Genomic DNA, 16,239 nt, shown 5'->3' on the forward strand with positions numbered 1-16,239 from the left:
ATATACTCTATGTCTTACCAGGGAAACCTAGATCATTACATTCAATGTACTTCACCTCATCACATGTTAATTTTAGTTCTTTTTATAGGTTCTAGGATAAATTTCCTCAATCAAATACTGTGATTGACTTTTTGCATGTAACAAGAGGAAAATGTGCTGCTGTCTCACATTCTAACACTCTTTCTTCAGGTTGACCCTGTATTATGTTGGAATAGGTGTTGCTGCCTTGATTTTTGGCTACATACAGATTTCCTTTTGGATTGTAACTGCAGCACGACAGACCAAGAGGATTCAAAAACAGTTTTTTCACTCAGTTTTGGCACAGGACATCGGCTGGTTTGATAGCTGTAACATCGGTGAACTTAACACTCGTATGACTGAGTAAGAAGATGACATTGTAGTATGTTAGCTTTGTTTTCATATGTGACATGTAAATAACAACTGCATTTATTTGCTTGTTTCAGTGACATCGACAAAATCAGTGATGGTATTGGAGACAAGATTGCTCTGTTTTTTCAAAACATGTCTACTTTTTTGATTGGCCTGGCAATTGGTTTGATGAAAGGTTGGAAACTCACCCTAGTGACTCTATCCATGTCTCCTCTTATAATGGCTTCAGCAGCAGCATGTTCTAAGGTAAGCGAGCTAGCTGATACAATAGTGAATGAAAGCAGCAGTGTAGACTAAATGACTCACTCAATTTGTCAAAAAGTGCCTTTTCTATTCATTTGTCACGTCCCAAACTACAAAGGGATATTATATACCACAAATATTTTTGATTTTGTTCATAATTAGTCGCCTTTCTATCTTCAAGTTATTTGGCTAAAATAAAATTTGTTCTTAATATCTTACAACATTGAAAACATTTCTCTTCATTTAGCAGTCTAACATAACTTCAAGTGGTAGCATGGATAAAATACGATGCCATTATACACGTGATGTTTAGTTATTGCTATTGGGACAGCCTTGTTGGTTCTAAATTCCCAGATAAATGTGTTACAATTCATTTCACTGTGTAGAATGGAATAAGAATATCCTAAAACAGTAAACGCTTAAAACACTTTTTTATAGCACCCTCTTAAAGTTTATGTATATACACATCTATATGTAAATGCTTTTTGAGGCAAAGTCTCACTTTGTCACCCAAGCTGGAGTACAGTGGTGCAAACAAAGTTCACTGCAGCCTCTACTTCCCAGGCTCAAGTCATCCTCCCACCTCAGCCCCCAAGTAGCTGGGACTACAGGTGCATGTGACCATGCCCACCTAACTTCTGTACTTTTTGTAGAGACAGGTTTTTGCCATGTTGCCCAGGCTAATCTCAAATTCCTGGGCTCAAGCGAACCACCCACCTTGGCCTCCCAAAGTGCTGGGACTGCAGGCTAGTAAGCCACCTCACTAGCCAAGTTAATATTTTGATAAGGCTTTCAATTACATTTCAAATGTCTGCTAATATCTATTTTTATGTACCACATGAATATGTTTCAGTTTTTTAAACAAATTATGTACTTGCATTCTAAATTACATTTTTAGCCTGTTTTGGTGTAGACCACAAAATTGTAATCTTATTTATAGCCTGGTTTTGAAACCAGTATCTTATGAAATCTAAAAACAACAAATATATCTCTAATATTACTCTCCAAATCATATCTTTGGCAATTCTATCAGTGTATATACTCATACATAAATCGGAGGCACAGTGCTTTAAACTTTGCAATACTAATTGTTCTTCATGGAAACCCAGTTCATAACATTCCCAGAGTTTATTTGCTAACCATATACAAATTCAACCAAACAAGAATTTTCAGCAATAAAATATTCGATAGTGGTCTAATCCCTTAACAACAGGCTTGGATATTTGGACAGCACACCTTTACTTAGTGTGACTCCAAGTGTTGACTTTGTAGCCTTTATCAAAACCTTCATCCTCAGCTTATTTGAAATGAGGAAGGAAATCGCCATAGAAAGATTGGCTCCAGTAAGTTACTAAGATCAGAACCTTAACTGCCCACAGAAGAGAGGTAAACAAGGAAGTTTAAAGGAATAGCAGTGGGTAGTCTAAATTCTATTACTGTATTAATTGATCAAGAAGCAGTAGGTGAAGGTCAGAGTTATCCAAATGATGCAATACCAGAATGGACTGTTTCTACCTTCCTTCAATTCAACCTGGCAATTACCTATTAAACACTTGCTAAGTACAAGGATTTGTGCCAGGTGGTGTTTCCCCTCTAGTGATATACTACAGGAATAATTATCTTTAGTAAGTGAACTCAGAAAATAATGAGTATTACTCAGCTTCTTCTATCCTTTGACTTTAACAGTTATCCAAGCATGCCTTATGTAAAATCAGCTCCTATTATGCGGAATATATTTTTAAGGTGGATAGACTTGCTATGCAAATAGGCAATAGTTATAAATTCACAGCTCTGAAGGCAGTGTTCTCGCTGTTCCCTTTGGTGGAACAGTTGTGCTAATTACAAAACTGTAACAGGATTAGTAATGGGACCTATAACAGAGAAAGCCCATGTGAAATCAGGTAAACCTGTCTAGTCACCAATAGTGATATTTTCCCCTTTCTCTCTGAAATCTTACTTCTTAGTATTTGAAGACAAAGCATTTACTTTAGAGACTGCAACATGCAGTAATGATTTTATTGTTACATCACACACATCATCAGGATTGCGTTCCTCTTTCTGACACAGCCCTGAGACCCACACCCTCTGGAAGCTTTGCTTTGTACATAGCAACAAATCAAATCAAGTCAAATCAGGCCCACTAATTTCCAGAGTGTACACACACAAAAATGGTGTCCTTAATATCCTTCTCCAAATCAAGTCTTTCTCAAATGTGCCAATGTAGACATCCTTTTCCAAAAAGAGTTTTTAAAAATACAGAGATAGAGTTTTAAAACACACCATTAGGCTACTTAGAATTCAAATTCTGCCTGACTTCAATGCTCGGAACATTATTACTATGCAGAGTCATTCTTTAACTGTGGTGTTGGTTTATTACAGTTGGTCATCTCATTCACCAGTAAGGAATTAAATGCCTATTCTAAAGCTGGGGCTGTGGCGGAAGAAGTTTTGTCATCAATCCGTACAGTTGTAGCCTTCGGGGGCCAGAAGAAAGAACTTCAAAGGTCTGTCCCTTTGAATATAACAAAATCTGCTTGGTTTTATTTTCCCCAGTGGCTACTAAGTTGTGTTCTGTTTTTGTAAGGTATACACAGAATCTCAAAGTTGCAAAGGATTTTGGCATAAAAAAGGCTATTGCTTTAAAACTGTCTCTTGGTGCTGTGTACTTCTTTATGAACGGAACCTATGGACTTGCTTTTTGGTATGGAACCTCCTTGATTCTTAACGGAGAACCTGGATATACCATCGGGACTGTTCTTGCTGTAAGTCTTGTTTGAGAACAAGGTATCTGGCCTGGAAAATTTTTCCTTATCTAGTTTAGCCAAAATTCCTCTTTGAAGATGAATATTCAAAGATGAATGTTTTTAATAAACAAATATTTGTTTACCTCAAATTATTTGTATGTACTTTTATAGTTATGAATTGACAGGATTTATTCATCCAGCATGTTTTAGTGTCCTCGTTGTGTCAAGTAACTGCATTCTGCTTTTAGAAGAATCAAAATAGAATTCCCTTTTGGGAGATACATTCAGTTTTCTTAATCTAACAGTGAAAAAGGCCATTCTTTAGTGAGATTTTTCCTTTCATATTGGCCACGATCAGATGGCATTCTACATTCACCTTGCTAAATGTCTTCTCTCCATAAATAGTCTGTAGAGTTTGCACTCACCTCCTCTTCCTCTGTTCTTTCAGTATGTAGTAATGTTAAAAGCAGACTACATATAGCTCTGTCCAACATCACAGTTTGAAGACTTTTAAATTTCTAGGGGTTATATGTTAAATAATAATTTATTCAGTTATCCTTTCAAGTTACAACAATAAACAGATCAGTACATGATTAAGAAACATTTGTCTTGATGAATCAAAATGATGTGCTCTATATACTTTGATCCTGATTTGGCCTTTCCATTCTATAAATTTCTCTTCTTTCCATTAAATTCATCTTTTGAATTTGAGGCATTCATAATTAATATTTTAGCTATTCATTTATCTCATATAAAGTGAAATATGAGCATGAAGGATTTTTTTTTACTCATTCATGCTCCTCAATTTATGTGTGGCTAGGTAAATGTCTTACTAAGCCTGAGCATCCTCATCTAAAAGATAGGAATAAGAGCTCCTAGCTTGAGGGATTCTTTTCTTGTGTGACTTTTTGCAGAGATGAGTCTCTCTTAAAATGGATAACTGTCCCCAGTACAAAAATTCCAAAACAGTTTGAGTGAAAACAGTACAATGACTCTGAGCCAATGAAATCTATTGCATTTTTCTTTTTAAAGTTCAAGGGGTCGCCTAGCAAGAAGGGGAGTGTAACTCACCATTGGGTTTATACATGGCCGGCACACTTCAGACAGCAGATTTTCCCGGTCACACATCCCAGCAGGTGATAACTAGAAGACTATGAGATATTCAAAAGTTGTTTCCATATTAGGAAAAGGCCAAGGATACTTGGATTAATTTGTGTTTCCTTTTTATTTGGTCATATCTTTCATTCTTTCTTACCTAATTTTTCTAATATATCTCTGTGAGCCCAAACCAATAATTATATATTACATTCTATTGTCTTTCTTATATAACTGCAGAAAGCTAAATATCATTTTGTTTGTTCCTGCAGGTTTTCTTTAGTGTAATCCATAGTAGTTATTGCATTGGAGCAGCAGCCCCTCATTTTGAAACCTTCACGATAGCCCGAGGAGCTGCCTTTAACATTTTCCAGGTTATTGATAAGGTAAGACCTCTTATTGCTTTGAAGAATAACTATTATTACTGCAAGGAGACAAAAAACACGCACACTTGCTTCACTAAAACAATAGAATGGAAAAATTAATGTTGCTCAGTTGTTTATGGGAAAGAGAGATTGCTTTTAACTCTTTTATACAAGGAGATTGTGTTTTACTGAAACCTTCATGTCTAACTCAATGAACTTCTAAAGCAGAAAGGAAACCGTTGTGGAAGAAAACCACCCTTAAACTATTTTTAGGATGTAGAGAGTGTCAGCTTACTCCTTTGAAGATTTATAACATTTCCTTTGTTTTTCCAAGAAACCCAGTATAGATAACTTTTCAACAGCTGGATATAAACCAGAATCCATTGAAGGAACCGTGGAATTTAAAAATGTTTCTTTCAATTATCCATCAAGACCGTCTATCAAGGTAGGTTAAAACAAATTATATGATTGTACGGTTTTCTGAAATTGTCTTCTACTGGCCAAGATCTTCTCTGACATGATTACTTGGGATCACTTTGACCAAGATTTTGGCTACTTTGCTTACAGACTTGAGGAGATAGATAAATAATGAACAAATAACTTTGGATCAACGAGTTATATTTTGCAGCATTTTTTATATATTCAACTGACTAAAGCATCTTCAGCTCTGTGAAATTCTTCTACTCTGGATTTGGGAACACACCAAAGTGTCTTTGGTTGATGGTGCCACCTATTGGTGGCTCCTAGATGCTATCCCACTCAACATAGATAACTTTTTAACCCCCTCGTCTCTAACCTAGGAGAATTATGCACATGTGCCTTTTTCTTTTTCCTTTCCTAGGGCTTTTACTGCACCAGCAATTGTGGCTAGTACTTTATCAGCTTCACACACACACAGACACACACACACACACACACACACACACACACACACACACACACAGTTTATCCTACTCTATCATTTAGCCTTTGACAAGTTCTTGTGAAAACGTGTGTCTTTATTGCCGTCCCCCTTTAACTTCATTTACCCAAAAAGTAGTTGTTGTTGTGTATTTACCCAAAAAGTAGTTGTTGTTAAAGACTGAAAAAGGTAATTATTAATAATAAAACACTTGCTTCATAGAAAAGACATAATTTTAAGTGAAATGATAAAATTACTAATGTAATCAATTTCTAATGTCTTCTATAGAATTTGTATAGACCTACCTACTTCTACTTCCTTATTTTCTTCTGATTAAAATTTTGATTGAAATTCTCTTTTCAAGCTTCTTTATTTAAAAAAAAATGTTACTTAATTACCATCATTGGAATAGTATTGACTTCCACCATTTTTCTTAATTGTAGAGAATTTCAAACTACATTTTGCAACTACATTTGGATTGGCTTCCTGAGGACTTAAGCACTAATTGTGCCATTATATTGCATGGGAAAGTGTTCTTTGGGTTTTAAACAACTATTTTTAAAACAAACTTTTGAAACATAACCCTTTTTGTTAAACTAAAAAATGAAATTTTTTTGGTCCACCCATTTGAAATAAATAAAACAAATTCTTTCATGGAACGATCAGAAACCAAGTAAAAGTGCAGGTGCGAGAAGAGGTACTCCTCCGTGGTCCCCGATTTCTCACCTCTTTCAGAGAACTTTTCTCTGCTTGGCCCTTTGAAGGTTTTATGTTTGGCTTATGCAAAGGGTCCACTGCTTTACAAATGGTGAGATCAAAGTAAGAGAATTGAAGGGGAGATTCCCCTGTTTAGGGCTAACTACATACAGACGCAAGCAAGGATAGGTGAGAATTTCTCAACAGGATCACTATTGTCATTTGAGAGGGTCATTATTGTGAGATTTCACTTACACGGCAGGTACCTGAGACCCTAAACGCTGTAGCAACTCCAGTCATTGAGAAAATATTTAAAATGTTTCCTCACTGGTCACCATGAGACCTACCAGAGTTTCTAATAATAAACTATCATCTATTGGGAGTCCCTGAGAAACTTTGCCAGTTATTTTACTTTAAAATATGCTTTGTGATTATGTTAGTATATTCTAAGAAGGAGCTTCCTTAAATAGCTTGTGACGATATCTGGCAAGATTTCATTCACTTGTTACAAATTAAGACAAGACTTTCATTAACTTGATAGTCAAAATTCATATAAAACATTTTAGTGAAAATGTGAACAGTTTACTAGTTAATATTCTGAGAGTACTCTTAATTTAGATCTCTTCTTTACAGAGAGAGATGAGAAATTATTTTCCTATTATTTTCATAAGTTATTTAAGCTTTATTATACATGTACATGAAACAAACACAACAAGATCTAATTTTTTTTAAGTTCCACAGAAGAATTTGTTTTGGTTTATAATTACATACTCATTTTCTGAAAATGTGTCTGTCATATTCCTGTTGCAGTTTTATGATTTTCCCTCCATACATTCCAATAGATCCTGAAAGGTCTGAATCTCAGAATTAAGTCTGGAGAGACGGTCGCCTTGGTTGGTCCCAATGGCAGTGGGAAGAGTACGGTAGTCCAGCTGCTGCAGAGGTTATATGATCCAGATGATGGCTTTGTAAGTGAAGCTAGCAAAACCATGCAGTCTACCTAATGGAATATGGAAACGCCACAGAGCTCACAGCTCTACTGTTGGAAATGAAAATGTAACTTTTCATTTCCAACAGTAGAGCTGGGAGAGAAGCCATATTGTTTTCTTCCCTTTGTATCTATTCATTCAACAAATATTTATTTAGTGCCAGGCAGTTTTAGGTTCTGAGAATACCTATGTGAATAACACAGATAAAAATTGGCCCTCATGAAGTTTACATTCTAATAATCAGAGACAAACAATAAATAAAATAAGTAAATTATATAGTATGTTAGAAGGGAGTGAATGTTGTGGAGAAAAATAGCATATTAATGTCAGTATCCAGCATCTACCAAGAATTTCAAAGTTTGTCCCAGAAGAATGATGTAGAAAACATCTCCACTTCTTTTTTTTTTTTCACGGAGCTTACAATGTTGCACTTACTTTCTCAGCCTTGTAAGTGGCATAGAGGATGAGATTTGATACTCAAAAGTGTATGATTCTTAATGCTTCTGTTCAAACTTTCAACAGTTATTTTTAAAAGAAAACCTACTCCCCTAGAGCCTGGCTTTATTTAAATTTTACTTCTTAGTTTTCACTTAAAGTATCCTAGACCCATGTGACTACATAAATTATTAGATGAGTGTTACATGTATAAAATAGTTGCATAGAATACCCATGCCCCGACAGAAAACAAGCATTGGTAAGAAATAGAGACTGTATAAGTTAGAATTACCACATCTTGGCTTCTGTCACTGGAGTATGCTGGGGTAATTGGCAATGGCCACCTGTGGAGAAGACAGAGATTACTTATTATTATGTATAGCAATGAATAGAAGACACTTTTGTCTTTTGCAGGGGTGTGAGGTGTTCAAATGATGAAGGCTATTTCCTAGAAGAAATTTAAGGGTCACATCAGTCTTAAAATAACAAAACTGAAGTTTTTTATACGTGTCTACATAAAAACATTTGGGGAACCTAGAATATGTATCTTTATAATATCTAACTTGTGGATCTTAGAATTAAGATAATTAGATGATCTGGCCAGATTTTAGACCAAGTACTCTTTTGCGATTTTGTTTGTTCCCATCTACCAGAAAAAGTCTACGGACAATAAATAAGCTATAAATATTTTATCAAAATACAGTCTTTAATTCTTAAAATATGCTACTTCTCAGCTTATATTTTGGTTTAGTACAAGATACTCTAAAATCAACACAGTAAAAGGCATCACATCATGGTTCATTCTTTGGATTGGCAGATCACAGTGGATAAGAATGACATCAGAGCTTTAAATGTGCGGCATTACCGGAAACATATTGGAGTGGTCAGCCAAGAGCCTGTTTTGTTCGGGACCACCATCAGTAACAATATCAAGTATGGACGAGATGATGTGACTGATGAAGAGGTGGAGAGAGCAGCAAGGGAAGCGAATGCTTACGATTTTATCATGGAGTTTCCTAAGGTGAGTACATTGTGCAGCCTATGTCCTTAGCTTATGGTGGCAGCACTGCAATATTCCAATATAAGGTAATGAAACAATAACCGATGCGGAACAGTAAGGGTGTGATTAATTTCTGGATTGTCCTAGAACAAGCTTGTCCAACCCATGGCCCAAGAGGGCTTTGAATGTGGTCCAACACAAATCTGTAAACTTTCTTAAAACATTATGAGACTTTTTGTGATTTTTTTGTTTTAGCTCATCAGCTATTGTTAATTTTAGTGTCTTTTATGTGTGGCCCAAGACAATTCTTCTTCTTTCAATGTGGCCCAGGGAAGCCAAAAGATTGGACACCCCTGTGTGAAACATCTGTAGAGAAGAATACATAGTAACAACCAAAGAAGAAATACATCATTTAAAGGCCAAATTGAAAAAAGTCATATTTTGTTCTGCAAATGAAGAAGAAAAAATGCAAGATATGTTAAAGCATAACAAAGAAATATGAAACAAAATCATCAGGCTGAGAAATGATGTCTAAAATGTTTATTTGCGAGGCCATCTTGTGGCTGAGAGTAGGAATGTCATACACATGATGTTCAGGTCGATTCTGTGACAAACCACAATAAAAATTATGATCATTTTTTAAAGCACAGGAAGTGAACATTGCATAAGAAATGTGAAATCAGACCAGGTGTGGTGGCTCACGCATGTAATCCCAGCACTTTGGGAGGCTGAGGCAGGTGGATCACCTGAGGTCAGGAGTTTGAGACCAGCCTGGCCAACATGGTAAAACCCCATCTCTACTAAAAATACAAAAAAATAGCCAGGCATGGTGGCATGCACCCATAGTCCCAACTACTCAGGAGGCTGAGGCAGGAGAATCGCTTGAACCTGGGAGATGGAGGTTGTAGTGAGCTGAGACTGCAACACTGCACTCCAGACTGGGCAACAGAGTGAGACTCTGTTAAAAAAAAAAAAAAAAAAAAAAAAAAAAAAAAAAAAAAAAAAAAAAAAAGTGAAGTCATATTTGGAAAGCAATATAGTAAGTTAAAATTCTTGCTAACAGGACTTATGAGCTCTTAATGGGTATTTAGAATTAATAGGGTGCTATAAGGCTATTTTAAAAAATATTTCCTAAGGTATTAGTTCCTCAGCATCACCTGAAATTATTGCGGGGAGTACCTTATGACATACGAAAGAAGGAAATTTGTAATTAAAGTACATATAAAATTCCACCATCCCAGAGGGTCACAATAACAAAAACATTTATTTTAATGGGCATATTTCACAAACCACACTTTATAGATTGTAATTATTTTTATTCTTATTTTTTAATTAAAAAATTTGTTATGCCAGTAATTGTCTCTTGTCCCATTATTTAGAATCATAATTAGGACATATTTAGGCCAGCAAAATCATTAAAGATTTAAAGTGATTCTTTGCCTGTGGTTTGGGAACACGCATTTCCTTTTGTTAATGTTTTGCCCCTTCCAGTGACCTCCTTTCCTTAAAACATCAATGCTCTCATTTCCCACTTGGAATTAGGGAGCTTTCTGGTGCCTCTCACATTATATCCTGTAAGTTACTACTTGCTTTTAGCAAAAGCCCAATGCTACACAAAGATGCCTCTTGCTATAAATCTAATAGTACATTGAGAAGATATAACCCTAACAAATTTAAAATAGTAGTTTATCATGATGAAAACTAAATTCCATAGCCATAGTTAACCAGAAAAATGAGAAAGCACAATAATAAATTAAAGTTCCAGAAGTGGCTAATTTAGGTGGGTGAAAAATTGGGGAAAGCTATGCTAAAAAATATAGAGCATTATTTTCTTTATAATATACACAGATTTTAAAATTAATGTATGATAATTAGCTGATACTGGTTAGCCTTTCACTCATAAACAACCACAAAATTAGATAAAACATATGAGGCCAAGGGCAGTCATTTCCATGTATTGGAAGAGAGGTAATGAAAGACTGATTCCTAACAGAGAGGAATCTCATAAAGGAACTCCATGAATTCGGTCTGGGAATACGTTTCTGACCTCATCTTTGTGAACTGGAATCCAGACAGAATTTGATAGCCCCACTGAGCTGAAAGGCAAAGATTAAATTTTAGGGCAGCTTGAGCAGCTGGAAAGGTGACAAGAGATCACCTGTGGCAATAAGGTTGGGGCAGAAGTCCATGTCCATGTGGGCATTCCTCAGGAATCCTTATCTGAGGATAGCGCTATCTACCCAAGGCTTACCAGAGAGCGGCAGCCACAAAGCTGCAAGCAGAACACTGGATAGAAGTCAGGTAGTGCTGTGGGGTTGTTGAAAGTGCAACCCAGCCAGAATGGAGAGATCACATTAACACCATTTTAACACCTCAGGCAAGTAGCGAAAATATGGAAAAAGCCACACCTTAGGAGTCAGGACCACACCCTGGAGTAAGTAAGATCTACTCCAGACCTGCCCTAACAAACCCCAAGACCAAGCTATGACAAGATGCCCAGAGTAGAGATGTTTTGGAGGTTGGATTCTGCCAAGTTATGTGGCTTTCTACAAATTCACCCCAACGAAACCTAAAATGAAGATTGCACAAGTTCAAGATCAGTCAGTGCTTTTTTTTTTTTTCCAGAAGAAAACAGAACTCAGAGTCTCTCCAGCACAACAATCACAGTACTCAGTTACATAATTTACAAAAACCAGACATTCAAAGAAACAGAAAAATATGACCTGTATGCAAGAAACATATTCCCAAATATTTATTCATTCAGAAAAGAGCTTCAAAATACATGAAGTAAAAACTAATATATCTCAAAGGAGAAAGACAAATCCACAACTTTAGTGAAGGCATCAGTACTTGATAGAACAGGTAGGTGGAATATCAGTGAGAATATAGATGAACAATACGATCAACCAGCTTGATTTAACTGGCATTTATAGGACATTCCAGACAACAACAGCAGAAAACATTCTTCTCAAGCGCACATGGAACATTCTCTAAGATAAACAATATTCTGGGCCATTAAAACAAACAAAACAAAACCTTTGCCCTTTCAAAGAATAGAAAACATAGAAAATACATTCTCAGACCATAATAGAATTAAACTAAAAATCAATAATAAAAATATATCTGCAAAATACATATATATTTCAAAAAAATCACACACAAAAAAAACACTTCTAAAGAATCTATAGCTTAAAAGAGAAATTTCAAGAAAATTAAAAACTATTCTGAAATAAATAAAAATGAAATTGCAATGTATTACTATTTGTGAGATAAAGTACTGCTTTGAGAGAAACTTAAAGTATTTATTGCTTATTTTTAGAAAGGAAAAAACATCTACAGCCTGCAAACTTAATTTTCACCTAGAGAAACTAGAGAAAGAAGAGCAAATTAACCCAAAACAAGCAAGACTAAGTAAACAGAAATTACAGTAGAAATTAGTAAAATAAAAAACTGAAATACATCAATTATTGAAACCAAAAGCTGGTTCACTGAAAAGATTAAAAAAACAAAAAAAGTGACCAACATCAGGAATGAAAGACGGTACACAACTACCGATCCCAAGGGCATTAAAAGGTTAATAAGGAAATATTATCAACAATATTGTGTCTGTAAATTTGACAACTTAGTTGACAGTCAATTACTTGAAAGATACAAATTACCAAAACTCACTCAAAAAAGAAAAAAATAGATAACTTTGGTGTATCTATAATTATTTCAAAGAGCAGCTGGGTGCGGTGGCTCACACCTGTAATCCCAGGACTTTGGGAGGCTGAGGCAGGTGGATCACTTGAAGACAGGAGTTTGCTACCAGCCTAGACAACATGGTGACACCCTGTCTCTACTAAAAATACAAAAAATTAGCTGGACGTGTTGGTGCACACCTGTAATCCCAGCTACTTTAAAGGCCGAGGCAGTAGAATCACTTGAACTCAGGAGACGAAGGTTGCAGTGAACTGAGATCGCACTACTGCACTCCAGCCTGGGCAACAGAGCAAGACTCTTTCCCCTCACACCCCCCAAAAAATGAAAAACCTGGATGTCTAAATAATAGCAACAGTTACAAATGAAATTAAAATAAAAGCAGTATTCACAATAACATCAAAAAACAAAATGCTTGAGAATAAACTTAATGAAAGATGTGCAAGTCTTCTAGGTAGAAGCTATAAAATGCTGATAGACATGAAAGAAGATCTAAATAAATAGAAAATACCTTATTCACTGATTTAGAAACTCCATATTTTTAAAGATTTGTATTCTCTCCAAGTTGATATACATATATACACTTTATCAATCAATATCTCACCAGTTTTTATGTGTATGCATAGAAATTAACATGTTGATTCCAAAATTGATTTGGAAATCAAAAAACCAACAACAGCCAAAACAAATTTGAAAAAAAGAACAAAACTGGAGGACCTAAATATCTAATTTTAATACACCAGTTAAGATTGTGGTAGTGGCATAATGATGGTGGTATAGATCAGTACAATAGAACAGAGAGACCAGATATAGTTTCACAAATATCTACTCAGTTACTTTTTGACAAGGCCAGTGGAATTCAGTGGGGGAAAGAAATATCTTTTCAACAAATGGTGCTGGAACAATTGGTTATCCTTGTGGAAAAAGTAAAATGTGACTTTTACTTTTACTTTTACTTTACATCCCATACAAAAATTAATTGGTTACTGATCTTATGCCAAAATTGGCCTACACTTCCAAAATTAAAACTCATGAGAAAAATCTTTGTGACTCTGAGATAGGCAAAAGTTTCTTAGACTGAAAAGGCATTACTGGAAAAAAAGATAAACTACCGTTTATCTTTTTGATTAAATTAATTTTAATTTTGATTAAAATTAAAACCTTTTTTTAAAAAGACACAATTTAGAAAACAAAAAGGCAAGACAAAGAATACAAGAAAATGTTTATAATCTACATGTCCAACAAGGACATGAATCCCGAATATATAAAGAAATGCTATGCCTTGGTGATAAGACAAAAAATAGAAATGAAAAATGGGCAAAAACCTGAACAGACATTTTACAAAAGAAGAATCAAATGAACAACACATACATTGAAAATATGCAACATTATTAGTCACCAGGGAACTCTAAAATAAAACCATAATGAGATACCATTTTACACTCATTAGAATGGCCAAAATTAAAAAGACTAACAAATGAAACTTTTGGCGATGATATAAGCAACTAGATCTCTTGTTCATTCAAACAAAAGTAAAATCAGTACAACCATTTTATAAAGCAAGTTGGCAGTTTATTATAATGTTAAACATACACTTATGACTCAGCATTCTATTTTTAGGCATTTATTCAAAAGAAGTGAAAACATCACCACAAAAATATCTTGTAAGTGAATGTCCATAGCAGCTTTATTTATAATAGTCAAAAATAGGAAACAATTTAAGTATTCATCAACAGTTGACTAAATAAACAAATTGTGATAGATTTATGTTTTTCTTTTTTGTTTTTTTTTTGAGATAAGAGTCTCACTCTGTCACCTAGGGTGGAGTGCAGTGTACAATCTCAGCTCACTGCAGCCTCAACCTCCCAGGCTCCCAGGCTTATGCAGTCCTCCCACCTTGGCCTCCTGAGTAGCACATGCCACTATACCTGGCTAATTTTTTTGTTTTTTGGGTTTTTTTTTTTTTTGTAGAGACAGGGTTTCACTATGTTGCCCAGGCTGGTCTCAAACACCTGGCTTCAAGCAATCTATCTACCACAACCTCCTAAAGTGCTAGGATTACAGGTGTGAGCCACCACACCCGGACAAACTGTGATAGATCTAGTGTTGCCAGATGAAATACTGGATTCCCAGTTAAACTTGAATTTCAGATAACGAATAATTTAGCAGTATTACATAAAACATACTTATTCTAAAAAAAATCCATTTTCTGAATTCAAATTTAACAGCTTTCTATTTTCTTTGTGTTGCTTGTTTTTGCTAAATCTGGCAACCCAAGGTAAACTTGCATTGTGTGGAACACTACTTAGCAATCCATAGGAGTGAACAACTGACACAACATGGGTGAATCTCAAAAATATTATGCTAGATAAAAGAAACAAGCCAGAGAAGCACATACTGTATGATCTCATTTACTTGAAATTCTAGATCCAGCAAACTTCATGTACAGTGATAAAAATCACATCAGCGGTATCTGGAGGGAGGATGTGGGTTTTGACTGAAAAAATGACATGAAGAAACTTACTAGGGCTACAGAATGTTCTGTGTCTTTATCAGCGTGGTGGTAGCATGGGTGTACTCATTTGTCAATACTCAGAGAGCTGTATCCTTAAAATGGATGCATTTTATTGTGTATAAATTACTTCAATAAGGCTGATTTTTTTTTTTTAAGTAAAGATCAATCTCTAGAAATTAAGGGTTTAGAAAGAATACTTAAATTTATCTCCTTGAAGAAATCAACTTTGAATCAGGGACATAACTTAGTAGAATATTACCAGCCATGTTTCCTGGGTGCTAGAAGTTACCCCTACCACAAATATGAAAGAAAAAATATCTACTTTGTTAAAAATAAATTTATGTTTTTAAAAAATCAAAAGAACACCTAAAAAGTCTCTCAAGATGGAAAAAAGTTTTAGGGGAAAGTTTGTTTTGACAGTAATTTTTTTTCATATTGTTTTTCAGAGTATCTAGGAAGGAAATTGTGGGTAACATATCAAATTGCTAATAAACACTGCAGAAAATAGGTATTTGTATTAGTGGTTCTTTTTTAAAGACTTCAAAGCATTCTAAAAATATCTAAAAGAGATTTGGAAATTAGTTTAAATCATTATTAATTTTTCTAAATACATTTGATTATAATATGGTCTAATTTATTTTAGTCCTAGCCAAATTTTTCTTATGTCCTCCCTTCTTTGGGCTCTTTTTTTCACAGTGGTTTGTTTTTACAAAGAACAAATCAAAAGTCGTAAGCAACCAGAAGCTGAAGTACTACTGATTAAGCTGGTGTTAAAACACAACTGGGATTGTTGTTTCCTGTTCTAACCATTTGATCACTCTACCTTCTGTTTCTGTGCTTCTTTTCTATTTTTCATTAGAAATTTAATACACTGGTTGGGGAAAAAGGAGCTCAAATGAGTGGAGGCCAGAAACAGAGGATCGCGATTGCTCGTGCCTTAGTTCGAAACCCCAAGATTCTGATTTTAGATGAGGCGACATCTGCCCTGGATTCAGAAAGTGAGTCAGCTGTTCAAGCTGCACTGGAGAAGGTAAGTGAGCAGAAACATTTCTTAATTCCATATTCCTGGTTCATTATTGTTTTTAAGTGTAAGAAAATATGGATCTGTAGTAGATTACTCAAGTTCAGAACCCTCCTTAAGGTATGAAGGCAATACGTTCATTCACA

At 35.1% G+C, this 16,239-nt stretch overlaps 1 protein-coding gene across 1 annotated transcript in view; it reads left to right on the plus strand.

Moving 5' to 3' along the window:
* Window positions 1–16,239, plus strand: part of ABCB5 (ATP binding cassette subfamily B member 5) — a 125,662-nt gene that overhangs the window by 19,514 nt on the left and 89,909 nt on the right. Inside the window, exons 6-14 of the mRNA XM_017526944.2 lie at window positions 190–381; window positions 465–636; window positions 3,013–3,137; window positions 3,218–3,395; window positions 4,745–4,858; window positions 5,172–5,282; window positions 7,277–7,402; window positions 8,676–8,879; window positions 15,932–16,102. Coding sequence (XP_017382433.1) covers window positions 190–381; window positions 465–636; window positions 3,013–3,137; window positions 3,218–3,395; window positions 4,745–4,858; window positions 5,172–5,282; window positions 7,277–7,402; window positions 8,676–8,879; window positions 15,932–16,102 — 1,393 coding nt within the window. The remainder of the gene's footprint in view (window positions 1–189; window positions 382–464; window positions 637–3,012; window positions 3,138–3,217; window positions 3,396–4,744; window positions 4,859–5,171; window positions 5,283–7,276; window positions 7,403–8,675; window positions 8,880–15,931; window positions 16,103–16,239) is intronic.

This window comes from Cebus imitator, unplaced genomic scaffold, assembly GCF_001604975.1.
Source record: "Cebus imitator isolate Cc_AM_T3 unplaced genomic scaffold, Cebus_imitator-1.0 Scaffold45, whole genome shotgun sequence".
Lineage (NCBI taxonomy): Eukaryota > Metazoa > Chordata > Mammalia > Primates > Cebidae > Cebus > Cebus imitator.